We start from the raw sequence: 25407 nt of genomic DNA, 5'->3' as shown, positions 1-25407 counted from the left end.
TGTTTTGTTCTCTGTTTTTGGTATATTTGTTTACAGTCCTGCAGAAAGTCGTGATTTTAGCTTGTCATGAAGGAGGTTAAATAACGCTCCAAACTCACGTTTCATTTTGGCGAGCAAAAACTGTCATGGCCATTTTCAAAGGGGTCCCTTGACCTCTGACCTCAAGATATGTGAATGAAAATGGGTTCTATGGGTACCGACGAGTCTCCCCTTTACAGACATGCCCACTTTATGATAATCACATGCAGTTTGGGGCAAGTCATAGTCAAGTCAGCACACTGACACACTGACAGCTGTTGTTGTCTGCTGGGCTGCAGTTTGCCCTGTTATGAATTGAGCATATTTGCCCACTCTCATGTTGATAAGAGTATTAAATACTTGACAAAACTCCCTTTAAGTTACATTTGAAACAGATAAAAAATATGTGATTAATCATGATTAAATATTTTAATCAATCGACAGCCCTAATTATTAGACATTCAGTTAAGTTTCTTTCATTTCTTTTTACTGTTTCCAAGGTCAAGCATGTTTTGCTAACAATAGTATCGATGTGCTACCATGCTAGTGCTTTTGTTTGTCATAAGTACCATTAGCTAAATGCTAATATGTTAACATGATACCTGCAAGCATGCTGACATGCTAAGTTAGCCAAGGATCTAAAGGTAGAAAAGCAAGCTTTTACATTTTAAATTCCCCTGAAAGTGCCTATGTAATGTATTAAATTGGACGCCCTCTTGCATGATCAACTAAAATCTCAAATCTCTAAAAATCAGAGTTAGTGAGCTCTGACACGTGTGAATGCAAAAACACATCAGACACAGATTCATCTTGTAGTGGTCAAACTGAGTCCTGATATTTATATTTATTTATATGTTTAAAACAGGCAAAAATAACCCGTTAAGTACATATCAGGAATTTGGTGACATTTACAAATGACATTATAAAGAATGTTTTACAGCGAGCAGTAAGAAATCTGGATAACATACAAAGTTTAAACTGAGCAAATATTTGTGTCATCTTGAAGAAAATTGTGCTTTATTTTTTTTTAATCTGATATGAATGTGCACATTAACCTCATAGTTATTTTACATTCAGATGGAACTCAGTGCATTCTGACCAAACATCTAAAAATCCTCGAGTTGATAAGAAACTGTCTGATAAAAAACCTCAGTAACTGTTTGTTTTGAATGTCATGGTAGGAGTTCAAAGTTCATCTGTTTACGTGGCAACAAGGTGAAGACGTCATCATACCAGGAGCCTGAAGTTCAAGTTCGTCCGGCTCTCTAAACAGAGCATAACACCGGTGATCCTGGAGAACTGGGATCATGAAGCTGGTTACCAATCGAGCTACAAGCGCGTACAAGCACTCGATATGACTAGAGATGAGATCATTAGCGAGGCCAATCAGTGGCACACAACTAGAATAAAATAAGAAGCTGTCAAAGGATTAATATCCAAATAAAGTTTAATAGTAAATATATCAATATCAGTTTAAGTGTACGCTTTATTTAGAATATTTTCACCTTTTTACCTCGCTGTCCCCTTTCTGACGCGGAACTGAAGCTGTTATCTATGCTCTCTTCAAAGCCACGATGCCTTGATCGGTTAGTTTGGATGTGTTAATGTGTGACTTTGGTGAATCCGAAACACCAAAGTGGCTTTGAAGAGAGCATCAATAAAGGCTAAGGGATAACGTTTTGCTGCTGCCTATGGAGGACGGAACCTGCCAAAATAAAAATTTAATGAGTAAATAAATAACTGACTCGATAAATAAATAAATACGTCATTAAATGCAGCAAAAATAATATAAAAAATAAATACAGCCATTAATTGATAAAAATGTGACATAAATTGATATTTATTCACTCGTCTGTTTAATTTTCCCTTTGATTCATTTATGTAATTATTTTTATTAATTTTTTATTTATTTATTTGTTTTTGCGTCACATTTGATCAATTAATAAATTACTTCATTTATTTTTAATATTATTTTTGCAACATTTAATGACATATTTATTTATTTATCGAGTAATTTATTAATTTATTTTTGATTTTGCCAGGTTCCATCCTACATAGATGCCCCCGTCTACATCAGTACATTGCTTTGCTCCCGTGCTGGTACTCCTGTCTGTTTCTCCAAACTCCATCTACTGTGGGTAATACACTGACTATGGAGAAATACAACACTGTTGTATGAGGTTCCTGTGGGAATAATGATGGTGATTAACCAGCTTTGTGATACCAGAAACACCTGAGTTAAGCTTAAAGATAGCTGGACAACACACTAAATCTCGCTTTGTGATCCAGGCCCCTGGTTTCAAAGTTTCAATGGCAACAAGATGAAAAGCTCATCCTACCTGGAGCTGGGATTGAGACGTGCAGATTCCCGATAAAGCTTTGACCTCTTTTCTTTCATCATCAGATTAAAAAGCCTCGGCTGTAAACAAAAAAATGAGAGCGGACCAGCTGCCAGATACAGTTTGATGTCAGCAGAGTGACAAAGGATGTAACAAACGTGCACTTCCTTCTCATTTCAGCGAGATTGTCGTTGGAAATTTTGACAAAATTAGAAGATTAAATTAAGCAGAGGAACACTGCGTTTCAGTTGTTTCTATTTGTCCAATAGCAGAGCGTCATCACTCTACGTCCTCCTGACAGCTACGACCTCCCCGAGCCGGACGGAGACCAGATATCATCCTGAGAGTCCGAGTCGAAACCGGATTTCCCAATCCTCCTGGAGTCAGCTCCGTTGATATCGGTCAGCGGGACGGAGGAGTAGTCTCTGCGGTCAAGGAAGCGAGCTGCCACTGAGCCGCGACATGCCCGTACGAGGTGAAGCAGCAGGCTGGCTGACAGCAGAGAGGCCAGGGTGACGGTGATCAGCAACCAGGTACGCCTGAGGAGAGACAGACAAGGTTAGACTGATTCCATTAAAAACATGGAGGACGTCAAATAAAGCAAAGAGTTTTACGTCAGGTGTATCAGTACTGAAACTCAGATAATGTTAAGGGAAAAATATCAAGTTATTAAGTATGCAGGTTATTGTACATCTAACTGTAATGGCAGTAAGCTGATTTTCCTTACAGTGTGAATATGTCTCAACTTAGTGCTGCAATTAAAAATGTATTTAATCATAATTTAATTAAATTAATTCATCTTAATCATTAGTATCAAATGTCAGAATATAGTGAAATATATTCATCATATGTGGCAAAGAAAAGCATTGGTAAAACTTTATAATAACCATAATTTATAAATGGTAGTTAATTAAACTTAATTAATAGTTATTCTACTGTAACAAATAATGAAACGATAATTAATAATGTTTACTAATTATTAGTAATGCTATAATTTGTTAATTTAACAGTTTATTCTTGCACGCATTATATAATTTGATATACTATATTAAGTATTTGTTAATGATTATGAAATAATTTGTAAACCTTAAAGAAATAATTTGTAAACCTTAAAGAAATTGTTTGTAAACCATCTTTAAACATTATTTAGATCGATAGTTAACACTTTGTCAATGGTTAATAATTGCTTTCTGGCCTCTATCTATATGATGTTTATAGATGTTTTAACAATTATTTCTTAAAGGTTTACAAATCATTTAGTATTCATTAACAAATACTTAATATAAAATATTATTAATATAAAATGTTATTATGTGTGCAATAATAAACTTTTTATAGATAGTTTAGTCAAAACGAATTTGCGTTGACGTGTTATTAACTAACTTAATGTTAACACTAACTCTGACAGCCCTAAAAGCAACCCAAACAAAGGAAGATGGTCTTATCAAAAAGAGAGTTGTACAATATCGACGGAGCATTTCAGAGCTGGAGAGAAAATGTTACTAATAGTTTAGCCTTGGCTCCCGGCTATGGCTATGCAGCTGGCTAGACCCACAAGTTTGCAAAGAAAACAGGACGGTAATTCTCATAGAACTGCCGCTTTATAACAGCATCGGGATCACAATCACGATCGGTATGATGTTTGAAATTAATCACTAGTACTCGTACAGGTTACTGTATGAAGTGTGTGCATATGCCCGTGCTCAAATGGACCCTGCCTTAGGACCAAGTGGCACCCTTTGGGTCTGAAAAATGAAGCCAAATAGGCTCATTTCTGGTTCCAAAAAACCATGATGGCGACGGCCAAAATGCCAAACTCATGGCTTCAAAACCGTAGTCCACAAACCAATGGGTGACGTCACAGTGACTACGTCCACTTCTTATATACAGTCTATGCTTCAGACAGAGAGGAGAGCTGCAGGAGGAGGGCTGTATTTTCAGATTTCTTGTGTCCCTCCCCTTCCAGAAAACTGCCTACCCCAACTTTAACCCTCTGTTGTCTCATCTCTAAGACTGCCAGGGACTGGTTTAAATTAAAATGTTTCCCTCTTTTGGTCAAATAAGGGTTTAAAAAAAAAAAAAAACAGTCCATCTGTGACCAGAGTACCCCTTTCACAAAGCACTTCCCAGAAACCATAGCAACAGCTAACAATTCCTAACTTGCATGTGAAAGCTAAGGAGGCTAATGAATGCGCCCCGTCCTCAGAGCGTCGGCCTTGTTTACATGTAGAGGAGAGACAAGAAGCCATTATTTAGCTGGACTCATTGATCAGAGCAGAAGACAGAACTGTTGTGTTTATAGACGTGATTATTCCTCGTTGAATATCTCACGTCAAACTGTGAAATGTAGCACTGCTGTTTGTGATTTCTCATCATCTTGTAAAAACATCTGTTTAAAATTAGCCTCAAAGCATTTGACATATTTTTCAACGTGTTTTTATAAATGAATTGGTGGGTTTAACTTGAAGCCACACTGACAGAAAACAGACTAACAGTGTGTGTGTCAGAGGCTGGAAGATAAACTGACCAACATTTGGCTGCCAGATGGGACGATTTCACACCTCAGCTCACAGACTCTGTGTATCTGCCAACTACCAAGAAAATACTAAAGACACAAGAAATAAACCTTTATACTCTTTCTTGTCAGCTCTGTTTTCCTTTTCTCGCTCAGGAATACGTGTCTAAGAGCTAAAACATGCTAACATAGCAAAACTGTAACCTGTTTCTTGAGGTGAACAGACATGAAAGATGGACAGCAGAGGTGAAAGGGTGAGAGGTCACGTGACTCGATCTTTGACACTTACTCTGTCAGATGAGGCTGCTCTTTGTGAGCTTCTTCATCACGTCTCCACAATGTAAACATCTGTTTGGCAAGACAATGTCCAGCTGTGGAGAGAAGAAGAAGAGGGAGGAGGAGAAGAAGAGAGCTGGGTAAATAAGTCACTGTTATCAAGTTATCAAGAGTTAAATCTTAGTCTATATTTTCCTCTTACACTTAAAGTGGCAATAGACAGTTTTTTGCTTTAAAAGTTTAATATGTAACAGTTGTCGCTTGCGGTTTGTAAACACAACACGTGTAAATATGGGCTACTAGGGCTGTCGAGGTGAAAGGACTTCCCCTGCGGTGATAATGATTGGCTCAACAGTGCGATATGCGATATTATTGCCTTTGTTTCGCAAATTACTTTATTTATTCTGAATTTTTGTGCTATATAAATAATCTTTATTGTTAGGGTATTATTAGGTATATTGTTGCTTTTTAAATGACAAAAAACCTAAGGAGATTTCTGAGAGAAAGCAAACTTCTCCCATGTGCCAGCTAAATTTTACTTCCTTCCTGCTCTGCCCTTTCTGAGTTCCATTGCTAAGACTGAAAGCATGACACATGCAATACATGAAAACAACACCACCTCATTTGGATAATGAAGCAGAAATGATAAAGAAATGTGAGAACAGTTGTATGAATAAATGTATAAAGAAAAGAATGCAGAGATAAATAAGTTTGGGGAAATCAATAGGCGGTGAAAAGCAAAGGAAAAATCATGCAGAAATAAATTAATAAATGCTTGAGCACATAAATAAATACGTACATTTAAACAATAAATAAATGCATAAATAAATAAATACAAATAAATAAATAATAAATGTAAACATAGTACATCAATAATAACATATAAATGCAGAAATAGATTAAAAATTTCATAAAAATAAATACATAAATAAATAAAAGTGGACATTAAACAGAAGAGTAAATAAACAAGGGAATTAATACAATGATAGATAATTAATAAAGCTAATTAAACAGAAATAGAAATTTATTTAGATTTATTTATCGAGTCATTTATTAATTTATTTTTTAATTTTGTCAGGTTCTGTCCTCCATAATCCCCTGCAGTTGGCTTGTCAAAAGCGCAGTATAGCAATATTGCGGTTATTGTGACAGCCCTAGCTGTAATAGGTTTTGTGAATGGGACCTTGACATGGGGCAGATAGCGGTTGCATGGGTAAGTGAGGATGAGGAAGCAGTTGAGATGCTGCAGGATGAAGCACTTCTGTGTGTGTGTGTGTGTGTGTGTGTGTGTGTGTGTGTGTGTGTGTGTGTGTGTACCTCTGTGTAAAGTGTAGTTGGTCTCTTCTCGCAGCGTGGCGTTACAGTTTCCTGTCTGCGGGTCACATGGACACTGGTTGTCACACTGACACTCGTGAACACAAGATGGACCGAAGAAACCCAGAGGACACACTAACACAGAGACACATATTTAACATTTGAAAAGGAAGTGAAGCAACGTTTTTTTTATAATTAAATATAAACAAAAAAACCTTCCCTATTCAGAGGATGAATTATTAAATTTTTCAACGGGCTAATTTAAATTTAAACTTGTTTGACTAAAGAGACGAGGTGTAACTGGTCATGCTATAGTAAAACGTAGATCTACCCAGTTCACAAGTGTTGCCGTAGAAACCAGAGAGACAGGCACAGCGTCCGTGAACGGCGTCGCAGGAACCGCCGTTAACACAGACGCAGGTTTGATTGCAGCCGTCACCATAGAAACCCGGGAGGCACTCTGTAAATAAGAGGAGAAATCAACGGTGGCAGGCGCACTAGTATCCTGGTTATGATCAGGTCTTTGGAGTATCTTATGTGTTCCATGTAAACATCACATCCCAAATAAAAACCAGGATACAAATGTAAACAAACTCACAATGACAGTGACAATGCTAACATGTTGATGTTTAGCAGGCATAATGTTTACCGTGTTATCATTCAGTATGTTAGCATGTGTGGACAAATACATCTTCTAGCAAAAGAGGCAACACAAAATAAAACAAAAGAACAAAAATATGGTATTTTGACACCGCTGATGAAAATCCAGCTTTTCAAACATGCCTAATTTTTAATATGAATAATGATACGTTCATTCTAGGGCTGTCCAAGTTAACGCGATAATAACGCGTTAACGCAAATTCGTTTTCTTTTTTTTACTAATTTCTTTAACGCATTAACGCAACTTCTGATTTTTAGGTTGTAGCGGGCTCAGTTTTAAAGCTAGAGTGAAGATACTGGTGTCATATCCTAGAATATCATATATCACATGTCTTCAAGTCAGAGATCAAGGGACCCTTTTGAAAATGGCCAAGACATTTTCCTCACCAAAATGTAGCGTAAGTTTGGAGCGTTATTTAACCTCGTTCTTGACGCGCTACGATGGCATGGTTCTAGAGTATCTCCACTCTAGCTTTAAAACTGAGCCCGCTACAACTTAAAAATCACTAGTTGCGTTAATGCGTTAGAGAAATTATTGTCGTTAAAACAAATTTACGTTATTGCGCTATTATCGCGCTAACTTTGACAGCCCTAAAATAAAATAAAACATATTACAACGATGTAATCCACCAAATCACACTTCAGGACATTCTCTATTCTCTAAAAAAATATTTATTAAATGCAAAAAATGCAGAAGTAGCCGACTAGGCTGCTGCAAATGTAAAGAAGATATCGACCGATTTCCTGCTCCATACTACCGTTATTATATCAGCCTTAAAAAAATGCTAATGGTCAACCTCTACTCCGTTCCCTCGGGTTTAAAACAACTAGCTACTAGTCGACGGTGCAAATTTGTGCGCCAAAGTTGAACTCGTGTTAAATTTCTGCAGATTTCAGTGATTCTATATAAATTAATTGATTTTGCAGCAAAATGTTGCTGTTTTAAATGCTTGTGTGACCCTTTAGGTTTAGGGGCTAGTGTGTGTGTGTGTGTGTGTGTGTGTGTGTGTGTGTGTGTGTGTGTGTGTGCGTGTGTGTGCGTGTGTTATTACCTTGGCTGCAGTTCTTTCCTCTCCACCCAGCATCACAGACACAACCATCTGCAACAGAGAGGACACGGCGATGACATGAAACAGTGCAGATTCACATTGAGACAACAACCAGCGGGTGAAGTACTCAGATCTTTTACTTAAGTAAAATAAAATAAAAATGAATCCTGGTTCTCCTCCACCTGCTGCAGCTGAGCTCCACCTTCACACTTACTGGCGGTGCAGACACCATGAGGGCCGCAGGCTGGCGGCTGACACACCAGTGAGTCACAGGCGGCGCCCTGCCAGCCCCGCTGACACCGACAGCGTCCGTCCACACAGTCTCCGTGTCCGCTGCAGTCTGCTGGCTGGCAGCGCCGCTGGTGAACGCACAAGACGGTGGAGATGGCCCGAGCACAGCGCCACCTGCTGTCTGGAATGCTGTGAGGGGAGGATGAATGTTGGAGAGCATCAGATGAAAGATCCAGATTAGGTATACATGGTAGAGAATAAATTGTTCCTCATGTATGAAGGGTTAATTAGCTCACCAGTGATCAGAAGGGTAGCTGGCCAATGAGCCATCAGCCACATAGGTGGAAGACCCGCCTCCATCCAAGTTGATGGCGTTGATGACTCCGTAGCTCTTCAGAGACTCAGCCAGCTCCCACAGATTCATACTGTACAGAGACACAATATAACAAGAGTTGTTTGCTGTTGTACAGATGTTTGACACAGTTTGCCAGCAACATGTAAAACATCGAAATAATAAAATCTGGAGATTAGACCAGACTGTATAGAGTCAAAGGAGTGCCATATATACATAAAGAAATTAATGAAAAATAAGTGGGAAAATAAATGAAAATATTTTTCTTTATATTTCCACATTTTTAATTTAATTATTTATTCATCTATTTACTTCTCTTCATATTTCCATTTTTTTTATTTACGTAACTATTCATTTATTTATTTCTCTTTATATTTCCAGATTTATTTTCGTATTCTTAATGTTTCATTACAGAAACATGTTTAGCATTTTTAGGACAGTAGTCTGTTATTCATTGGATATAGAGAGTCAGTCTGTGAGCGGGAGTTCGTTGTTTGGGCCGAGCTGACTTCTACATGTTTTATTGAGCGGGTGGAGGCCTGATATTGAGTGGAGATGTACAGAGCGCAGTGGACAAGTTCAGACAGCTTGTTGTGCTTTTCAAGGCCAGATCATTAACAGCAACACATTAATCTCCAGGGTTGAGAGAGAGTCAGATCAATACAATCGATCGGTGGGGAGATCTTAGTGGGTTGAGGCAACTGTCCTGTTAGTTCATCTCACAAATGAACCCCGTCAGACGTTAAAACGCCTTTTACTGCACCCCCATTTATCACTTTTACCATCCGGTTGTTTTTTATTCTCTACCCTCCATCTTTGGCTTTTTCTCCTTCACCTCCACCAGCATCTCTGTCCCACACTTGTTATGTATTAAAGATATTTACAACACCGTTACTATCGCTGGCTGTTTCTTGGAAGCTGTTGTGTTTTGTACGTAGGAAAATATTTTGTCTGCGGTAATTAACCTCTTTTACCCGACAGACCCGGTACCGGGTTCGGCTGAGCTGTGTGTTAAAACACTGCCTTTAAAAACCTCATAAAATGCTGTGGTGGTCTTTTTTTCTGAATTGTTTCTAAAAGACGAGGCCTTAACGCGACTAAAACAACACTCCAAGTGTATTTTGTCCAAACAATGTTTGTTTGGCAATGATTTCAATATTTTAGTTACAAAATCAACGCACGAGAAATTGTATTTTTACTTTATAATATTTTTGACCATTTTTATATTGAATGTACATACATGACTTTGGATTCTTTTTTGATATTTTATTTACATTGTTATTGATCTTATTTGTTATTATCTAAGTTTGACTTGATCATATTTCATCATTATAATAAAACTACTCCATTTGGAGTCAAAATTACACAATTGAGTTGCTTTTTATTGATTTCATACTGTTGCACAATGGTAGAATGTGATGATGCACAGGGTAAATGTCATGGCCAAAGGATCCATCGTGTGCACATAGCCTCCTGTAGTGGATATCAGTAGTATTTTATAGCCAGATTCCCTTTCAAGAGGTAGAAAACCAAAGTGGCCAAATGGAGAGTCTGCCTGGTCCTATCCTGACTTAAACCTTTGTAGTATCTATGTGCTTTGTATTATTTATATCTGTTTTTGCACATTTGTAGTCAAGGAGTTGCTGAATGAATTCAGTGGCATCTCTGTGCATGGCATCATTGCTGTAATGGTGTTATCCACTGTCTAATCTAGAAAACATTTTAGGCATGGATAAAAATGTAAATTTTTCCTTTGGTTCATCAGAGTTTACTCAGGCATAGTAACAGTCTCAATGTTACAATGTTACTGACACTGTGGATGAATTCTCTGAGGTCTTACCTATCCACAGAGACCAAGATCATGCATATAGACCTGGTAGTTGTGGAGCTATTCCTGATTTATTTTGGGTATGTCTGTCTAGGAGAACCACACCTTCCAGGGCTAAAGAGGTTAAATGTCTTTGTGGACACATTTCACTCATCTCACAGACAGTTTTACTGTTATTACTGCTGCTGCGATAAAAGAAAATCTAAAGTGCATACAGCTTGTTTTTTGTCTCTACGTTTGGCTCGGAAACCCTGTATATTTAATTCCCACTTCGGGGCACTTTATATTGACTCAAAGGCCTTGAGTCACTTTATGTTAATGGAATATATCATTGTATGTTTTCTCTCATCTACATTCGTGTCTGCTCTCTTACCTCCACATACTGGGGGCGGTAAATGACAAATATTACTTCCATTTCATTCATGTAGCTGAGTAGATGTTTAGAAGAGAACTTTTCTTACCCCCTTACTTTGGTCTGCCCATCGATCTGAAACAGGATCAGTTTGCCCTCGGCGTCGTGGCCCACCGCCGTCCTGGCTGACACCACGTCGACAAAATTGCGGATATTCCCTGAAAGTACAAGAAACAAGCTGGAATTAACAGCTGCAACGTGCGGCTTTAGTAAAGCTCTTTCTTCATACTTCACAATAGAAACAGAAGGTTAGTCTAGGGTTAGCACTACTGGAATATCAACTGAACATAATCCCAGTTTAAACCTCTAGTCTAGGGTTAGCACAGAAAATAAAGGTAAACATTGTAATCTTCATTTAGACTTGGATACAATGTTGTTTGTTGACTGACTGTCAGAAGTGGGTGGATGTCTCTACACAGTTTTATAATGCGGCCATGAGCTGAAAAAAAAGAGGTCAAGTTTCATCATTATGTAAACAATGGCAGATCAGATCTGGCAAAACTCATCCTTGTTTATTTGACAACATGATTTGTGTAACAATAAAGGGCGTGTGCAGTTAAGTAACTTAATGTGAACTTTGGTTTCACTCTGGTTCCTGTAAGTGTTGTGTTTTGGTGGCGTGATGGAGTCACGCCAGGTCACAGACGAGTTTCTGTGTTATGCAAACACGGAAAGGTGGCGCTCTGAGATAAAGTTACACTTAACCACTGCCGAAGTGAAGCTGATCTGGTTGCTGGACTGAGGTCAGGTGAACTGATCCTGAACGAAGGGGAGGGGGGTCTAGATTGAGTTATTGTAAATCAGTCTTAGTTGAACTGAAACTCAGGTGAAACCGTCATCATCTCTGGAAAGCTGCTGTTCCATAAACCAGGTTTATGGGATGGCAGCTTATGCCCTGAAACAAACCTCTTAAACAGTAGGTCAACTTGATTTAAAAGGGATAGTTTGGATGTTTTGAAGTGTGGTTGTATGAGGTATTTATCCATAGTGAGTGTATTACCTACAGTAGATGGCTGTCGGCACGCCTCCAGTTTGAAGAAACTTCAAAGCCACCAGACTCCTTTGACAAAGACAGGAATTTTACCTCGCAGAACACAAGAGTTGCTGGTCTACTGCTGCCTCGATCGGTTAGTTATTTAGTGTTATTGTGTGACTTTGGTGAATCTTAACTAACCTTTTAAAATACCAAAGTCACACAATACCACAAACAAACTAACCGATCGACACAGCGGTACACCAGCAACTCCCGTGTTCCGAGAGGTAAAATTACTGTTTTTGTCAAAGGAGTCTGGTGGCTGAGGTTGTCAAAATTAGATTTGCTCACTAAAATCACAATAACACACTTACTGGATAATTTATACAAAAGTGTGTATCTAAAACTATTTAAAAATATATATATATTTTGTTACTAATGTAATATTCTGCTTCAAAACATATTTGTTGCCTTTTAGCCATTCAAAAACAACATTTTCACTGCGGTCAAAAAACTGTTTGCCTGCTTTAACCCCATCTTTCATTTTTCTGATTAATTTTTCCCTCTCTTTGTTAAAGATGATCGGCTCTTGTAGTGTTCAATTGGCCAGAAAACTTGTCAACTCTTCCAGACTAAAAACCCTGCAGGCTGACAGAAAGCTGTTTTATTGTTTACCCTGCAAATGTGAAAGTACAGTACGTACCCGTCTCCTGTGTCTTGTCACACTCGGCCTTCAGGCTCTGGTCGATGTAGATCTCGCCGTTCCTTATCAGCCACCCCACACCGCTGACCAGCTGGACGAACGGGTTGGACTGGTCCTTGACGTCTTCCTGTGACAGATACCTGGAGGGATGGAGGGGGGGAAATCAGGTCGTCACAGTTTCTGATTGCTTATCAGCATTTTATGTTTCTACAACTACTAACGGTGCAATTCAGTAATGAGCTAGCACTGTGGCTCTATGGACAGAAATATTAGTCCACCACTTAAAGAGAGCAGCTAACTGAATGAACAGTAATACCCGTTACTCAGCAGACAATCACCTTCAAATTCTAATAAAAAAACACAGTAATAAAAACTGTATTCCTTCAGTCAGTTTAAATACAACTTTGTGTTTATCATTCTGACAACTTTAACCTAAATCCAGCTGTTTAAACTGACAGCTGGCGTGATGCCACAGGTGCAGTTTCACAACGCTGACCTCTGTAACCTCTCTGGTTATTTTTACTACTATAATGTTACCTCAACTCAGGGTGACTCAACTCAGCTCACCTTACCTTATATTACCTAACCTTAAATTACCAGCTGGATCACACAGCCAAACATGTTTCTATTTCAAAACAACTACAGTATATATCTGGTGAAATAGTGAAACTAGCTGGTAAACTGGTATTGATGGTATTTTATCCTGGCCAGTTTCATTAGTTTGTTTTTTAAAATGATTCTGTTGAACCACAATTCAAAAACAATATCTGATTTTCATTAGTTCATTTTCAGTAAATTTTTATTTATTATTACTTTTGTCAGTTTCAAGTTATTTCAGTGACCATTGTGGGTTTTTCTCTCTTTAACGGAAGAGTACCAACAACTTTGCCTACGTCTGTATCTGGTGAAATAGTGAAACTAGCTGGTAAACTGGTATTGATGGTATTTTATGTATATGTTTTATCAATGACATGTTTACAACCTGAAGTGAGTTAAAATGAGTGTCCTGGCCTGACATATACGTAGACCTTTGCTCAACAACTTTGGGTTGTTCCAGAAAGCTCAGTTTTTATCTCGCTATCACCCGAACTGACACTAAACTTAAGGTAACCAGCTTTCTCACAGCAGCCATTATGAATCATCGTACCAGGAATAGCGCAGGTGGAGCCAATAACACTAACGGCGCTTTTTGCTCCACTGTAGTGTCCATGTAAGTCGTGTCAGCGAGCCAACATGGAGAGTTTCAGCAAAGAACGTATATTGCTAAGAAGTGTCAATTGTTCGTTCCATTGCAACATCAGCGCCCAGCAGCAGAGCTTTTGTCATACTTAATGTCTCTACTGAAATGTCCCGTGTTGAACAATAACAATATTATAAATATGCATACTATTATAACTATTTACTTACTTACTTATTTATTTATTAAACTTTTAGCCCGGCTGCTTCCCAGAGGAACATAAAGTGAGCGATGGACACAAATGGAAGTTTAAAGAATCCAGCACACGGGAATTTGAGAGAAATCTCAAACTTTTTCATGTCAAGGATCCAAAATGGAGTCCAATAGACCACAGACCATGGATGTAGAAGAGGGTCCAATAGACCACAGACCATGGATGTAGAAGAGGGTCCAATAGACCACAGACCATGGATGTAGAAGAGGGTCCAATAGACCACAGACCATGGATGTAGAAGAGGGTCCAATAGACCACAGACCATGGATGTAGAGGAGGGTCCAATAGACCAAAGACCATGGATGTAGAGGAGGGTCCAATAGACCACAGACCATGGATGTAGAAGAGGGTCCAATAGACCACAGACCATGGATGTAGAAGAGGGTCCAATAGACCACAGACCATGGATGTAGAAGAGGGTCCAATAGACCACAGACCATGGATGTAGAAGAGGGTCCAATAGACCACAGACCATGGATGTAGAGGAGGGTCCAATAGACCAAAGACCATGGATGTAGAGGAGGGTCCAATAGACCACAGACCATGGATGTAGAGGAGGGTCCAATAGACCAAAGACCATGGATGTAGAGGAGGGTCCAATAGACCACAGACCATGGATGTAGAAGAGGTTGTGTCCTGTGCTTTTACCCTGCGTGTTAGTAAATAGCCTACAACTCCATTAAATTCTGTTGATGTCATGCTACTAGCACCACTAGCTACTGGCCGATAGCCGGTTGTTTGGGAACAGAGACGTTAATACATCCACCACGGTACAGGCTTACAGCATACAGCCCATGGGTGTATTAGAAGATAATAAAAGTGATGAATTACAGCCAATAGCAGGAAGCTGGCAGAACCGGATATGTCATATGAGCGTGCAGCGCGGTGCAGTCCCGTGGGTCTGATGCACGTTCATTATGGCGAGGAAAATAACTCTGGATTCAGATGTTGGTTCATTTTACAACTTTTAGGACATGATAATTTAAATGAGGGATATGTAAGTGTTCCTTCTGGGAAGTTGATTTACCTAAAAAAAAAGTATCCTCTGGTTTAGACGTCTCCGTATACATCCATGGACACAGACTCATTGGTCGTTTTCAATACAAAATGGCGGCAGCACTACCGCAGCGCCATCTAGGGGCTAAAAAAGCACCAGAGTTTTGTGTCTTTGCTTCTATACTCTTTGGTTTCAGGGTCCTGACACTGACACACCTAAATGGAGCGCAGCTATTAATCATGTTATTATATTATAATATTATTTATTACATGTGTTTTCTATCAAATTCAATGTCAATTAGAGTCTCTTCAATTTGTAACAAACACATGTCAGTAGCTAAAATTTACTCAGAGATGTTTGCGCGTCTGAAGAAGTCTGTCACCAAAATTATTCTTATTTTTGTCTTATTTTCTATTTTTATTATCATATTTTTTTCTTTCTTTATTAAATTGAAATGATATGACTGTATATACATTCTCATAACTACTTAATAATAAAAAACATCACCTTATTTATGTTTTGCAGCGGACCGTGCTCTTTGATAAAGCCCATAAAAACACACTCAGATATTGATGCAGTAGCTAACTGCTAACTGTTTGTATGGTGAAAACTCAACTGATTGTTTGCCTGCTGAGTAGATTTTCTGACTCTGGACAGGATTCATCTCAGCAGATCAAAGCTGCAGCGGGTTGTGCCGTTTATTTGTGACGAGCTCTACGTAAAAGGACATTAACGAACACATTTTTTCCACAAAGAGACACTGCTGCTGAGTTAAAGTCAAGCTGTGGGTTTAGATAACAATATCATATCTGACCTGCGCCACATGTGAATGGCTCACTGTTACCAGGAGGTGTAAATAAGCTGTTGCATTACACATTGGCATTATGTGGATGAAGCAATATTATCTATTTTAAATGAGAGGTTTAGGTTTGTTATTAGCCTGACTGACAGGTTCAGGACAACAAATGACTGGTTGTGTCAAGTTTTTGGTTTGCTGTGTGAGGTGTATAAATGTTTATTTTATCTTATTTGAGCTTCAGACTGTTGCATCATGCAAGAAATCTGGAGATTACTGACCTCAGGTATCAAACAAACAAGTTAAATTTACTTTTTCATGGTTTATAGATAAATGTGAGTGCATGTGTGTTTGTTTGCGTGGTGGGTAAGTGTTGACCTTGCAGTGGCATTAGAAACATCCAGTTCTATCCTTGGGAAGGATTCGAGGAATTACTTGTGTTTCATCAGTCAATATGCAAGCGGGTAAATATCTTTGGACTGGTGCAAAAGTCATGTTGCCACGAACACACATATCGTTATCTGTGGATTGTTTTTCATTGTACTGAACCACACGTTATAAGTCAAAGGGCCATGACAAACAGGAAGTCACTAAATTGCAAATTTGGTTGAACGAGAGGAGAGATGATATTTGAGAAACTTGAGATCAGGTGCAGAGAAGCAGAGAGACAGGAAGGAAAGTAGTTTGAGTTTATGCAAAACGTAGTTTCTGAAGGTTTAACAGACGCGTTCCAACACTCTCATGAAGAATGGCGGCCTGTGCCTTATCAAAATAAAAGCTATTGGTATGCCGAATGTTGTTATCTGGCAGTTTCTGTGCAAAACTCCTTGCATTCCTGGGAATTATTTGTGCCTAATATTTGTAAACTAACTTTGTGAAATGATCTTTTAGAAAAAATGATCTGTCAGCATCTTAGACCAAACTGTATCAGTCTACTGTCACCATGAAAACACTGAATATTACTGATCTAATGAATTAAAGCTGCAGTGGGTTTAATTGGAGCAAATATGATTAAAAAAATAAATTTTTATAAAACGGTCACTATATCCTGACAGTAGTGCATGAGACAGGTAATCGGGAAAAAAATCATGTTCCTCTGTGTCCTCCGGTGCTCCTAATGGCATCTGCAGGATTTTACAGAACGGAGGAAAACAACCAATCAGAGCCGAGCTGGAGCCTTGCCGTCTCTGAGCAGCTGTCAATCACTCACGAACTCCGATCAAACGGTCAAACTAGGCAGCGCTCAAATGTTTCTCAGAAACATCTTGTAGTGTACTGTTTAGCTGTAAAATGAGAAAGTTTGTGACCCTGCAGCCATGTTGAGATCACTTGAGGAAATACCAAGCACCGCCCACCAGCCGGAGCACAGCCAATAGGAACGCTCTCTCTGAAATGACCTGTGATTGGTCAAAGTCTAGATTCTTTAAAGCCTAAAAACAGAGCCATGAGGAGGTGGAGAAGTCTAGTTATCTCTCAGAACGCTTGAATTACAATATGTTGAAAGGTTATCGATGCCAAAAATATTCTGCCTACTGAAGCTTTAACATATTTTCTTACTTACCTCTAGTGGTATTGAATCATGCAGATAGTTTTTGGTAATTTAGGGGCTGTGTCTGCCAAAGCATTTTTATCCTGAGGCCAGCATATTTTTTTTTTATTCTTTGCAATGGGAGTGCTGTGTATTTATGTTATGCTACAAACAGCAGCAGCGTGACGAGGTGCTGAGCGTCTATTCTGCGCTGAGCGCTACACGTTTGGCGTTTTTCTTCTGGTCGCCGAGTTATAAAATGTTCAACTTTGGGTAAAACGCTGCGCTCATCAGTTTCACTTGTTACCCAGCCGTCCAATCACAGTGCAGGAGGGGCGGGACAAATACCACAAAGACCAACGGTCACATCCTACATGTAGCTACAAGTGCTGAAGAACAATGGAGGGTAAATTGAAAATTAAATTTAATCTCATGAACCCACATAGACTGGCAGGTCCGTCCTCTCTCCTCTCCTTCAGCCGACAGTTTTACTTCTGCAGATATTCCGTATCATAGCAACTAGACGCAACCAAGAGATCTCAGCTGAAAAAACGCTGAACCTCCAAAGTGCTCTCAAGCTGGGCGTTTACAGAAGGGAGTCTGGCGTTTTCAGCTGGGGAAAAAACACTATGGTGCATACGGCCCCTAAGACAACATGTTTTCTATAATCTGGGTGAACTGACCCTTTGGGACTAACTTTGGGACCATGGCTGGAGTTGGAGCTGGGGTCCAATTATTTGAGCTTCAAAAATCCCTGTCAGAGATTTGTCAGTGTCATAGCTGGATCTCTTACCCGAACACCAGGGTGCCGTCCCTCCTGATGCCAAACTGTGCGTTCTGCAACCCGCCGCTGTCCTGCACCGCCCTGCCGTCGCTCACCACGTTGCCCAGACACTGGCCTGATGTCGTGTTGAAGAAGCCGGCGTTCTGGGCGTACAGACACCCGGCGGCCTTGGCTGTTTCCTCCACTGAGGCCCTCTGATTCATCTCGCAGCCGCCCGGCCCACCCGGCTCCAGTACCGACACCGTCCTCAGCGGGTCGTGGACCACCGTCATGTGACCTGGAGACAACGAGATGAGATGAAATAGATTCTACTACTGTATCAGCATCTTCTGAGTTACTGTTGTGCATTGTCACTTAATGACATGACTTCTCCTCTGCTACTTTCAACCCAGACGATGCACCATCGTTTCTTGTAAACACTTTTTCTGTCAGTTTGGTTAAATGGATAAAAGGTCAGGGAGTAAATAAATAAATAGAGAGATCAATAAACCAGAGGTTCATCAAACAAAGATCCAGATTCAGCACAGAGATCAAATCAGTTTAAACTCCCTGCACTTGGCCAATAAAGTTATTTTATGTCCCTGTAACTTGTGACTCCATCACTGACCGTAAACCCATCTGGAGCCTCCCGGCACATCCGAAACAAACAGCGTGGACTCTGCCACCGGCAGCCCGCTGTGGTTGCTGGCAGGCCGGCTCTCGTAGGTGATGTTGCCATGAATGACGGGCTGACAGTCTCTGACATGCCGGTGAGAGTGGGAGGGGCCGTGGCCGTGGGCGTACGGCAGCAGGAGGTCATCGTCCATAGAGACTCTACGAGGAGAGAAAATGAAGTAAAACATGTTCAAGAGATAAACTAAAACTGAAAATGCATGTCGGTTGGTTTGTCCTCAGTTCTGAGTTGCACCCGGTAACTTGTGACACCAGTATACTTGTGAAAGTCCACTCCACTTATTGCTTTGACAGTCTGGGATAAGACGACAGAGAGAGTCTGGCTACAATTAAAAGACCAGTGTGTAACATTTAGGGGGGTCTATTGGCAGAAATATAATATAATATCATAACTGTGTTTTCATTAGTGTATAATCATTTGAAAATAAGAATCGTTGTGTTTTTGTTAGCTTAGAATGAGCCCTTCATATCTTCATAAGGAGCGGGTCCTCTTCATGGAGTCCTCCATGTTGCTCCTCCATGTTTCTACAGTAGCCCAGAACGGACAAACTAAACACTGGCACTAGATAGGAACATTCACGTTTTTTACATTACCTGAATGCCACCATAGTTCACCTACACACTTGGCACACAACAGGGCAGAAACGTTATCGTGTCCGACCGGGTGCCGGTGTCTCCCTGCGGGCGCAGTCGAGAGACGATAACGTTTCTCTTCCTGCTTCAGCCCCGGCACCGACCAGCTTTTGCTGAAGCAGGAAAAGCCAACACTAGGATCAGCATTGATTCATGGAGAGACCTTGGTCTGGTCAGCTAACATTACTGCTAAGCAGGTGAAATATAGAGTGATATTGTGGTTTTAGCTGACGTGTGTCGCCTCACTGTTTTGAGTGATGCTCGTTCAGGTATATTTAGAGCGAGCAAGCGCGAGCCCGACGCTGACTTTCGTTGACTTAACGGCCACATGTGTCGCTGTTAACAAGCATTTCTGAAAGTTACAAACAGTCCCTTTAAAAGGGACTGTTTGTAACTTTTTAAGCGTATAAATGTAGCGGGTCGCCACACATGCGCGTTCGCATATGCGCGCTAGCGTTTGGCCGGAGCCTCGTCTCCGCTGCCTGCTTACCTTCACTCAGACAGAGCGCGCGTTCTCGCGTACTCGCTACACCTCTACTAGACGTGAACGCTCGCTCACTCCACACTGCAGAAGAGTTAGTTTAGCTCTGAGAATATCTAGTGAATGCACAGGGGACGTTTGTGCAGAAATAAATGCTGCAGCTCCTCCAGACCAACAGAGGTTTTCCATGTCTTGTGAAGTGACGGAGCTCCTCCACGTGTTAAGTTGTCGTCTCGTTACCGACCGGGTGCCGGTGTCTCCCTGCGGCTGCCGGCTGCGGTCGGGAGGCGATAACGTAACTCGTTGAGGATCCCCGCTGCCTGAGCCTGCGCTGAGGCAGGAAAAGCCAACACTAGGATCAGCAGTGATTCATGGAGAGACCTTCGTCTGGTCAGCTAACATTACTGCCAAGCAGCTGAAATATAGAGTGATATTGTGGTTTTAGCTGACGTGTGTCGCCTCACTGTTTTGAGCGAGGCTCGTTCATGTCTATTTAGGGCGAGCAAGCACGAGCTCGACGCTGACTTTCGTTGATTTCAAGGCCACAGGTATCGCTGTTAACAAGCATTTCTGATAGTTACAAATAGTCCCTTTAAGGCTGATCAGTCTTTGAAAATCAGGGCTTTCAAATTTAACATGATAATAACGGGTTAAAGCAAATTTGTTTTAACACAACTAATTTCTGTAACACATTAACGCAATTTACGATGTTTAGGTTGTCGTGGGCTCAGTGTTAAAGCTAGAGGGAAGATACTGGCATCATATGATATTAGAAAAAAACTAATTAATCCATCGGTACCAACCATGTCATACTAGCTTGTAGAGAATGAAGCTAAATAACGCTCCAAATTTACACTAAATTTTGGCGAGGAAAAACTGTCATGGCCATTTTCAAAGGGGTCCCTTGACCTCCAGATATGTGAATGAAAATGGGTTCTCTGGGTACCCACGAGTCTCCCCTTTACAGACATGCACACTTTGTGATAATCACATGCAGTTTGAGGCAAGTCATAGTCAAGTCAGCACACTGACACACTGACACACTGACAGCTGTTGTTGCCTGTTGGGCTGCAGTTTGCCATGTTATGATTTGAGGATATTTTTTATGCTAAATGCAGTACCTGTGAGAATTTTATCTCATCTTAGAATAAAATTTCCCATCTTTGATTTTTTTTCCTGTTTTTAATGAATTGTTGTCTATTGATTGGTTACTTTTTCTGCTTAATTTGTGTGCTTTTATTGTCTTTTTTGTATTTGCTTTTAATTAGGTTATTAAGCTTAATTTTCTTTTCTTTTTTGTTTTTCTCCTTATGCTGAGTGGAGGTGTGTTGTATTGTATTTACCTCTCCTGTTACATTTCTTATTTTTATCTGGATTTTATGAAGTTTTATGTGTGTGCAAATAAATATACATAAACATTATTTGGGCTTTCAGGCTTTGTTAGAGTAACTCTGATCCAACAGCGTCATCTTGTGGCCAAAGTGTCCAACTGCAGCCACATTTTCACAGTTTCCTTTTTTTAAACTGTCAGTTTCCTTGAGAAATGAAACTAAAAGGTGATGACAGGTCTTGTGACTAAAAGCTGTTATCTGCTGTGGCGTTAAAATCCTCATGACACAGATCAAATTTTACTGAAAGCTAGAATAGAATAGAATAGAAACCTTTATTGTCATTGTATTAAATACAACGAGATTTACAATTGCCACTTCTGGTCAGTGCTTTAAAACAAACACTTGACAAGACTAAACGAGGCAGATAAAACTTATAACAGGTAAAACACACACACAGTTATAAAGCAAATAAAACAGGTAAAGTAGATGTAATAAATAAATGTAAACAGAAGTGTTACACTAAAATATAAAAATAGATGTAATGTAAACAGAGGAAATTGCACTTGTAAAATAGGTATAGATGTAATAAATAAAATGTAAACAAAGGTAGTTGCACTTGAGGTGTATATATTGCACAGATCAATGTGACAGATGTAATAAAACCAGTCACAGTTGTTATATTTATATAATTTAAATACATTTAAATTAGGCCTACTTCTCTGTGTGTTTAGTGAAAAGAGGGGACTAAAGGCCTCGTCGTGTTTGAAGTCAGTCTGACAAATGTGTGAACTTTGTACTCAACAACTGATAAGAACTTAAAAGTGAAATACTAAATACTGGATGCTGTTGCACAACAGTTGGGTTAGCATGAATGTGTCTACTTGGTGTGTTAGCGTATAAGTTCATTAATGTTACCAAAATATATCCTTTTTATCCAGCTGACTCCACTGTCACTTAAAAGGAAATGAACCAAGTTGTGACAGGCTGTATCAGTCTGCAGGCTAGGCTAACAGCGAGCAGGCTAACAGCTATCAGGCTAACATTAGCGGCTAGCTAGAAGAGGAACCGGCGGTTCTTACCGGGTGTTGTTGGTCTCGGACAGCCGGACGCAGAGCCACAACAGCAGCCACACAGAGGGATATTTGAGCCACGCTGCTGCCATATGAGGTGGGAGACTATCCTGCTGAACTTTCCTCTCCTCCTCCTGCTGGTCCCACCATCCTCCAGCTAGCACTCAGCACCAACGTAAACAAATAACACACAGCTTCCACTTCCTCTACAAAATAAAAGCCCACCAGTCTGAGCCAAATCAACAATTTGATTTTTATACTTTATTTTTTATGTTTTTCCATTACATTTCCAAAAACAACATACACATAGAACAATAAAACAAAACAAAAAACATGAAAGGATATGTAGATTGCCCTGCCTCTACAAAGTTTTCTTATTGATATGACATATTCACTGGTTCATTTCCTCATCTTGTCGTTGACATGTAAACATTGTCCATTTCTCCCACTTCACTCGACATTGCTCCTCTTGTGTTCTTATCCTATGGGTTAACAGTTCCATATCATATATTTCATTCACAATTTTCAGCCATCCATCTTGTGTAGGTGGTTCTGCCTTACACCATCTCTTCGTAATGGCCTTCTGACAGGCCGCCAACAACACTTTCAGCAGGTATCTGTCTTCTCTTAACACAGTATTTCCAGTCATATTACCGAAATATAGTACTATACATGACTTGGGTATATCATAGCCCAGAATTTTGCAAATAACCTTATGAACATTTCCCCAAAACTGTGCAACATCAGGGCAAAGCCAAAATATATTTGAATGGTCTACATTTATGGCCCCACATCTTCTCCGCCATGGTTGTGCTACAGACAAGTATTTGTTTGTAATTTGGGGTGTTATAAAAAATCTAATTACTTTCTTCCAACAGTCTTCTCTCCATGTACGTGAAGATGTTGTAGACTGTTGTGTTCTCCAGATATGCAACCATTCATCTTCTGTAATAGGGACACCTAGTTCTTTTTCCCATTTCAGCTTTACATACGATGTTGTATTTCCCCTCCTCTCCATTATGCACTGATATAATGTAGATATTATCCTATATTTTTTTGAATTATAAACTCTAATTTCTTTTTCAAAGCCTTTAAATGAGCCCATTTCGGCCAGGTTATGAAAAGATATTGGTTAGTCATTATGAAAATACAAATACTGGTAACACTTTACAATAACCATCTTAATAACTTAATAGTTATTTTACTGTTAAACAATGCAATGATAATTTCATATTTTTTTCCATAATTTTTCTAAAGGGGTGAAATGCAATGGGGAAAATCGTGCATGAATAAATAAATGAATACACAAATTTAAAAAATAAATATGAAATATTTAAATAAATAAATACAAAAATAAATAAATACATTTTAAAATTCATAAAAATAAATACATAAATAAATAAAAGAAAATTAAACAGAAGGTAAACAAATAAGACAAATACAAACAAATACACAAATTTAAAAATAAATATAAAATACATTTAAATAGATAAATAAATATATATATAAAAAATACATTTTAAAATTCATAAAAATAAAAACATAAATAAATAGAAGGTAAATAAATAAGGGAATAAATAGAAAGATAAATAAATAAAGAAGAAAATTAAAACAGAAATATCAATCTATGTCACATTTTATCAATTAATTAATGGCTACATTTATTTTTTATATGATTTTTGCTATATTTAATGACATATTTATTTATTTATCAATTTATTTATTTATTCATTTATTTTTAATTTTGGCACTTTCCTTCCTGTTCAGCTCTGTTTAAGGTTAAAAGAAATACATGTGAATTCATTCAATATATAACAACTGAAAGGGCATTCTACAGTGAAATCAGAGATGAAACATAGATATTAGATTTTTTTTCAATCATAGATTTTTCTTTCAACGTTTTACTTTTATTTTGAAAGAAATATAAGCATCTTCCGGTATTTTTGTCCTGATATAGTAACTTGACACAGTGAGGTCACATGACTGTCATCAACTCCTGACTGTTGTGTGGCTGTGTGTTGTAACCTCTGTATATACTGTAAGTCTATCTGACTTGTGAATAAACAGTATCAGGAAAGAACACATTTCCACTAAACTTTGGTTTTACTCTTTTATTTTATACAAAGTATAAATGCAAAATAATACATACAGTTATAATCAAACACATGTACTAATACCACACCATAAAAATACTCCATTACAAGTCATGCATTTCAAATCTTACTAAAAGAAAAGTATTGCAGTAAAATATCCCCTATTACTCATGCTTTAATGTAAAAGCAGGACTTTACCGTTGTGGTTGGTTGAGCTCATTTCTCACTATTAATTAATGATTATTTTTGGATTAATCTGCTAATTATTTTCTCCATTTATCGATTGATTGTTTGGTTTATAAAAACAGTGAAAATAGTGAGAAATGGCGTCACAATGACCCAGAGCCCTAGGTGACACCTTCACAATGTTTGTTTAGTGCAAATCTCAACATTATTACCATTAAATTATTATCACATTACATCATTAACATTATTACTAATACATTAATATTATTAACATTATTAAATCTGGAACCATATACCAAATTGGTTCACATTCATTTTTATGGAGGACAGAACCTGCCATCAATCATAAATAACTCAATGAATAAATAAATATGTCATCAAATGTCGCAAAATATTAAAAATAAATGCAGCCATTAATCAATTGATAAAATGTGACATAAATTGATATTTCTGTTTTAATTTGCTTCTTTATTTATCTATCTTTCTATTAATCCCCTTACTAATTTTCTCTTTTATTTATTTCTGTATTTATTTTATTAATTTTAAATGTATTTATTTATCTTTGCATTTCTTTTTATTTATTCGTTTATTTTTGATTTGTACTATTTTTTTTGCATTTATTTTGATTTATTTAATATTTATATTTAAATTTATATATGTATTTATTTATTTATTTATGCACCAATAAAAATCATTTATATTATAATTAATACAA

The 25407-nt window shown here is 38.5% G+C and overlaps 1 protein-coding gene across 1 annotated transcript; it reads right to left on the bottom strand.

The window, feature by feature from the left end:
* Window positions 1-828: 828 nt before the first annotated feature.
* Window positions 829-22595, bottom strand: LOC141779554 (N-acetylglucosamine-1-phosphodiester alpha-N-acetylglucosaminidase-like). The gene is made up of 12 exons (XM_074654437.1): window positions 22423-22595; window positions 18834-19039; window positions 18236-18503; window positions 12671-12810; window positions 11044-11152; window positions 8699-8827; window positions 8386-8591; window positions 8175-8222; window positions 6794-6922; window positions 6466-6597; window positions 5162-5243; window positions 829-2896 (listed from the first exon to the last, which is right to left on the bottom strand). Exons 1-12 carry the CDS (start codon window positions 22503-22505, stop codon window positions 2659-2661), a joined length of 1770 nt encoding a protein of 589 aa, XP_074510538.1. The 5' UTR covers window positions 22506-22595; the 3' UTR covers window positions 829-2658.
* Between the last annotated feature and the right edge of the window lie 2812 nt (window positions 22596-25407).

The sequence above is a fragment of the Sebastes fasciatus genome, chromosome 12, assembly GCF_043250625.1.
Source record: "Sebastes fasciatus isolate fSebFas1 chromosome 12, fSebFas1.pri, whole genome shotgun sequence".
NCBI classification, from domain to species: domain Eukaryota; kingdom Metazoa; phylum Chordata; class Actinopteri; order Perciformes; family Sebastidae; genus Sebastes; species Sebastes fasciatus.
Note: the sequence above shows the minus strand (reverse complement) of the source record. Positions and strands in the feature narration are given on the sequence as shown.

Excerpts from the sequence above, each read along its gene's own strand:
- LOC141779554 (XM_074654437.1), bottom strand. The coding sequence starts at position 22,505 with ATGGCAGCAGCGTGGCTCAAATATCCCTCTGTGTGGCTGCTGTTGTGG. Across the intron at positions 18,504-18,833 it reads AGGCTCCAGATGGGTTTACG|GTCACATGACGGTGGTCCAC; the intron begins GTCAGTGATGGA and ends CGTTGTCTCCAG. Across the intron at positions 5,244-6,465 it reads CAACTACACTTTACACAGAG|CTGGACATTGTCTTGCCAAA; the intron begins GTACACACACAC and ends TTCTCTCCACAG.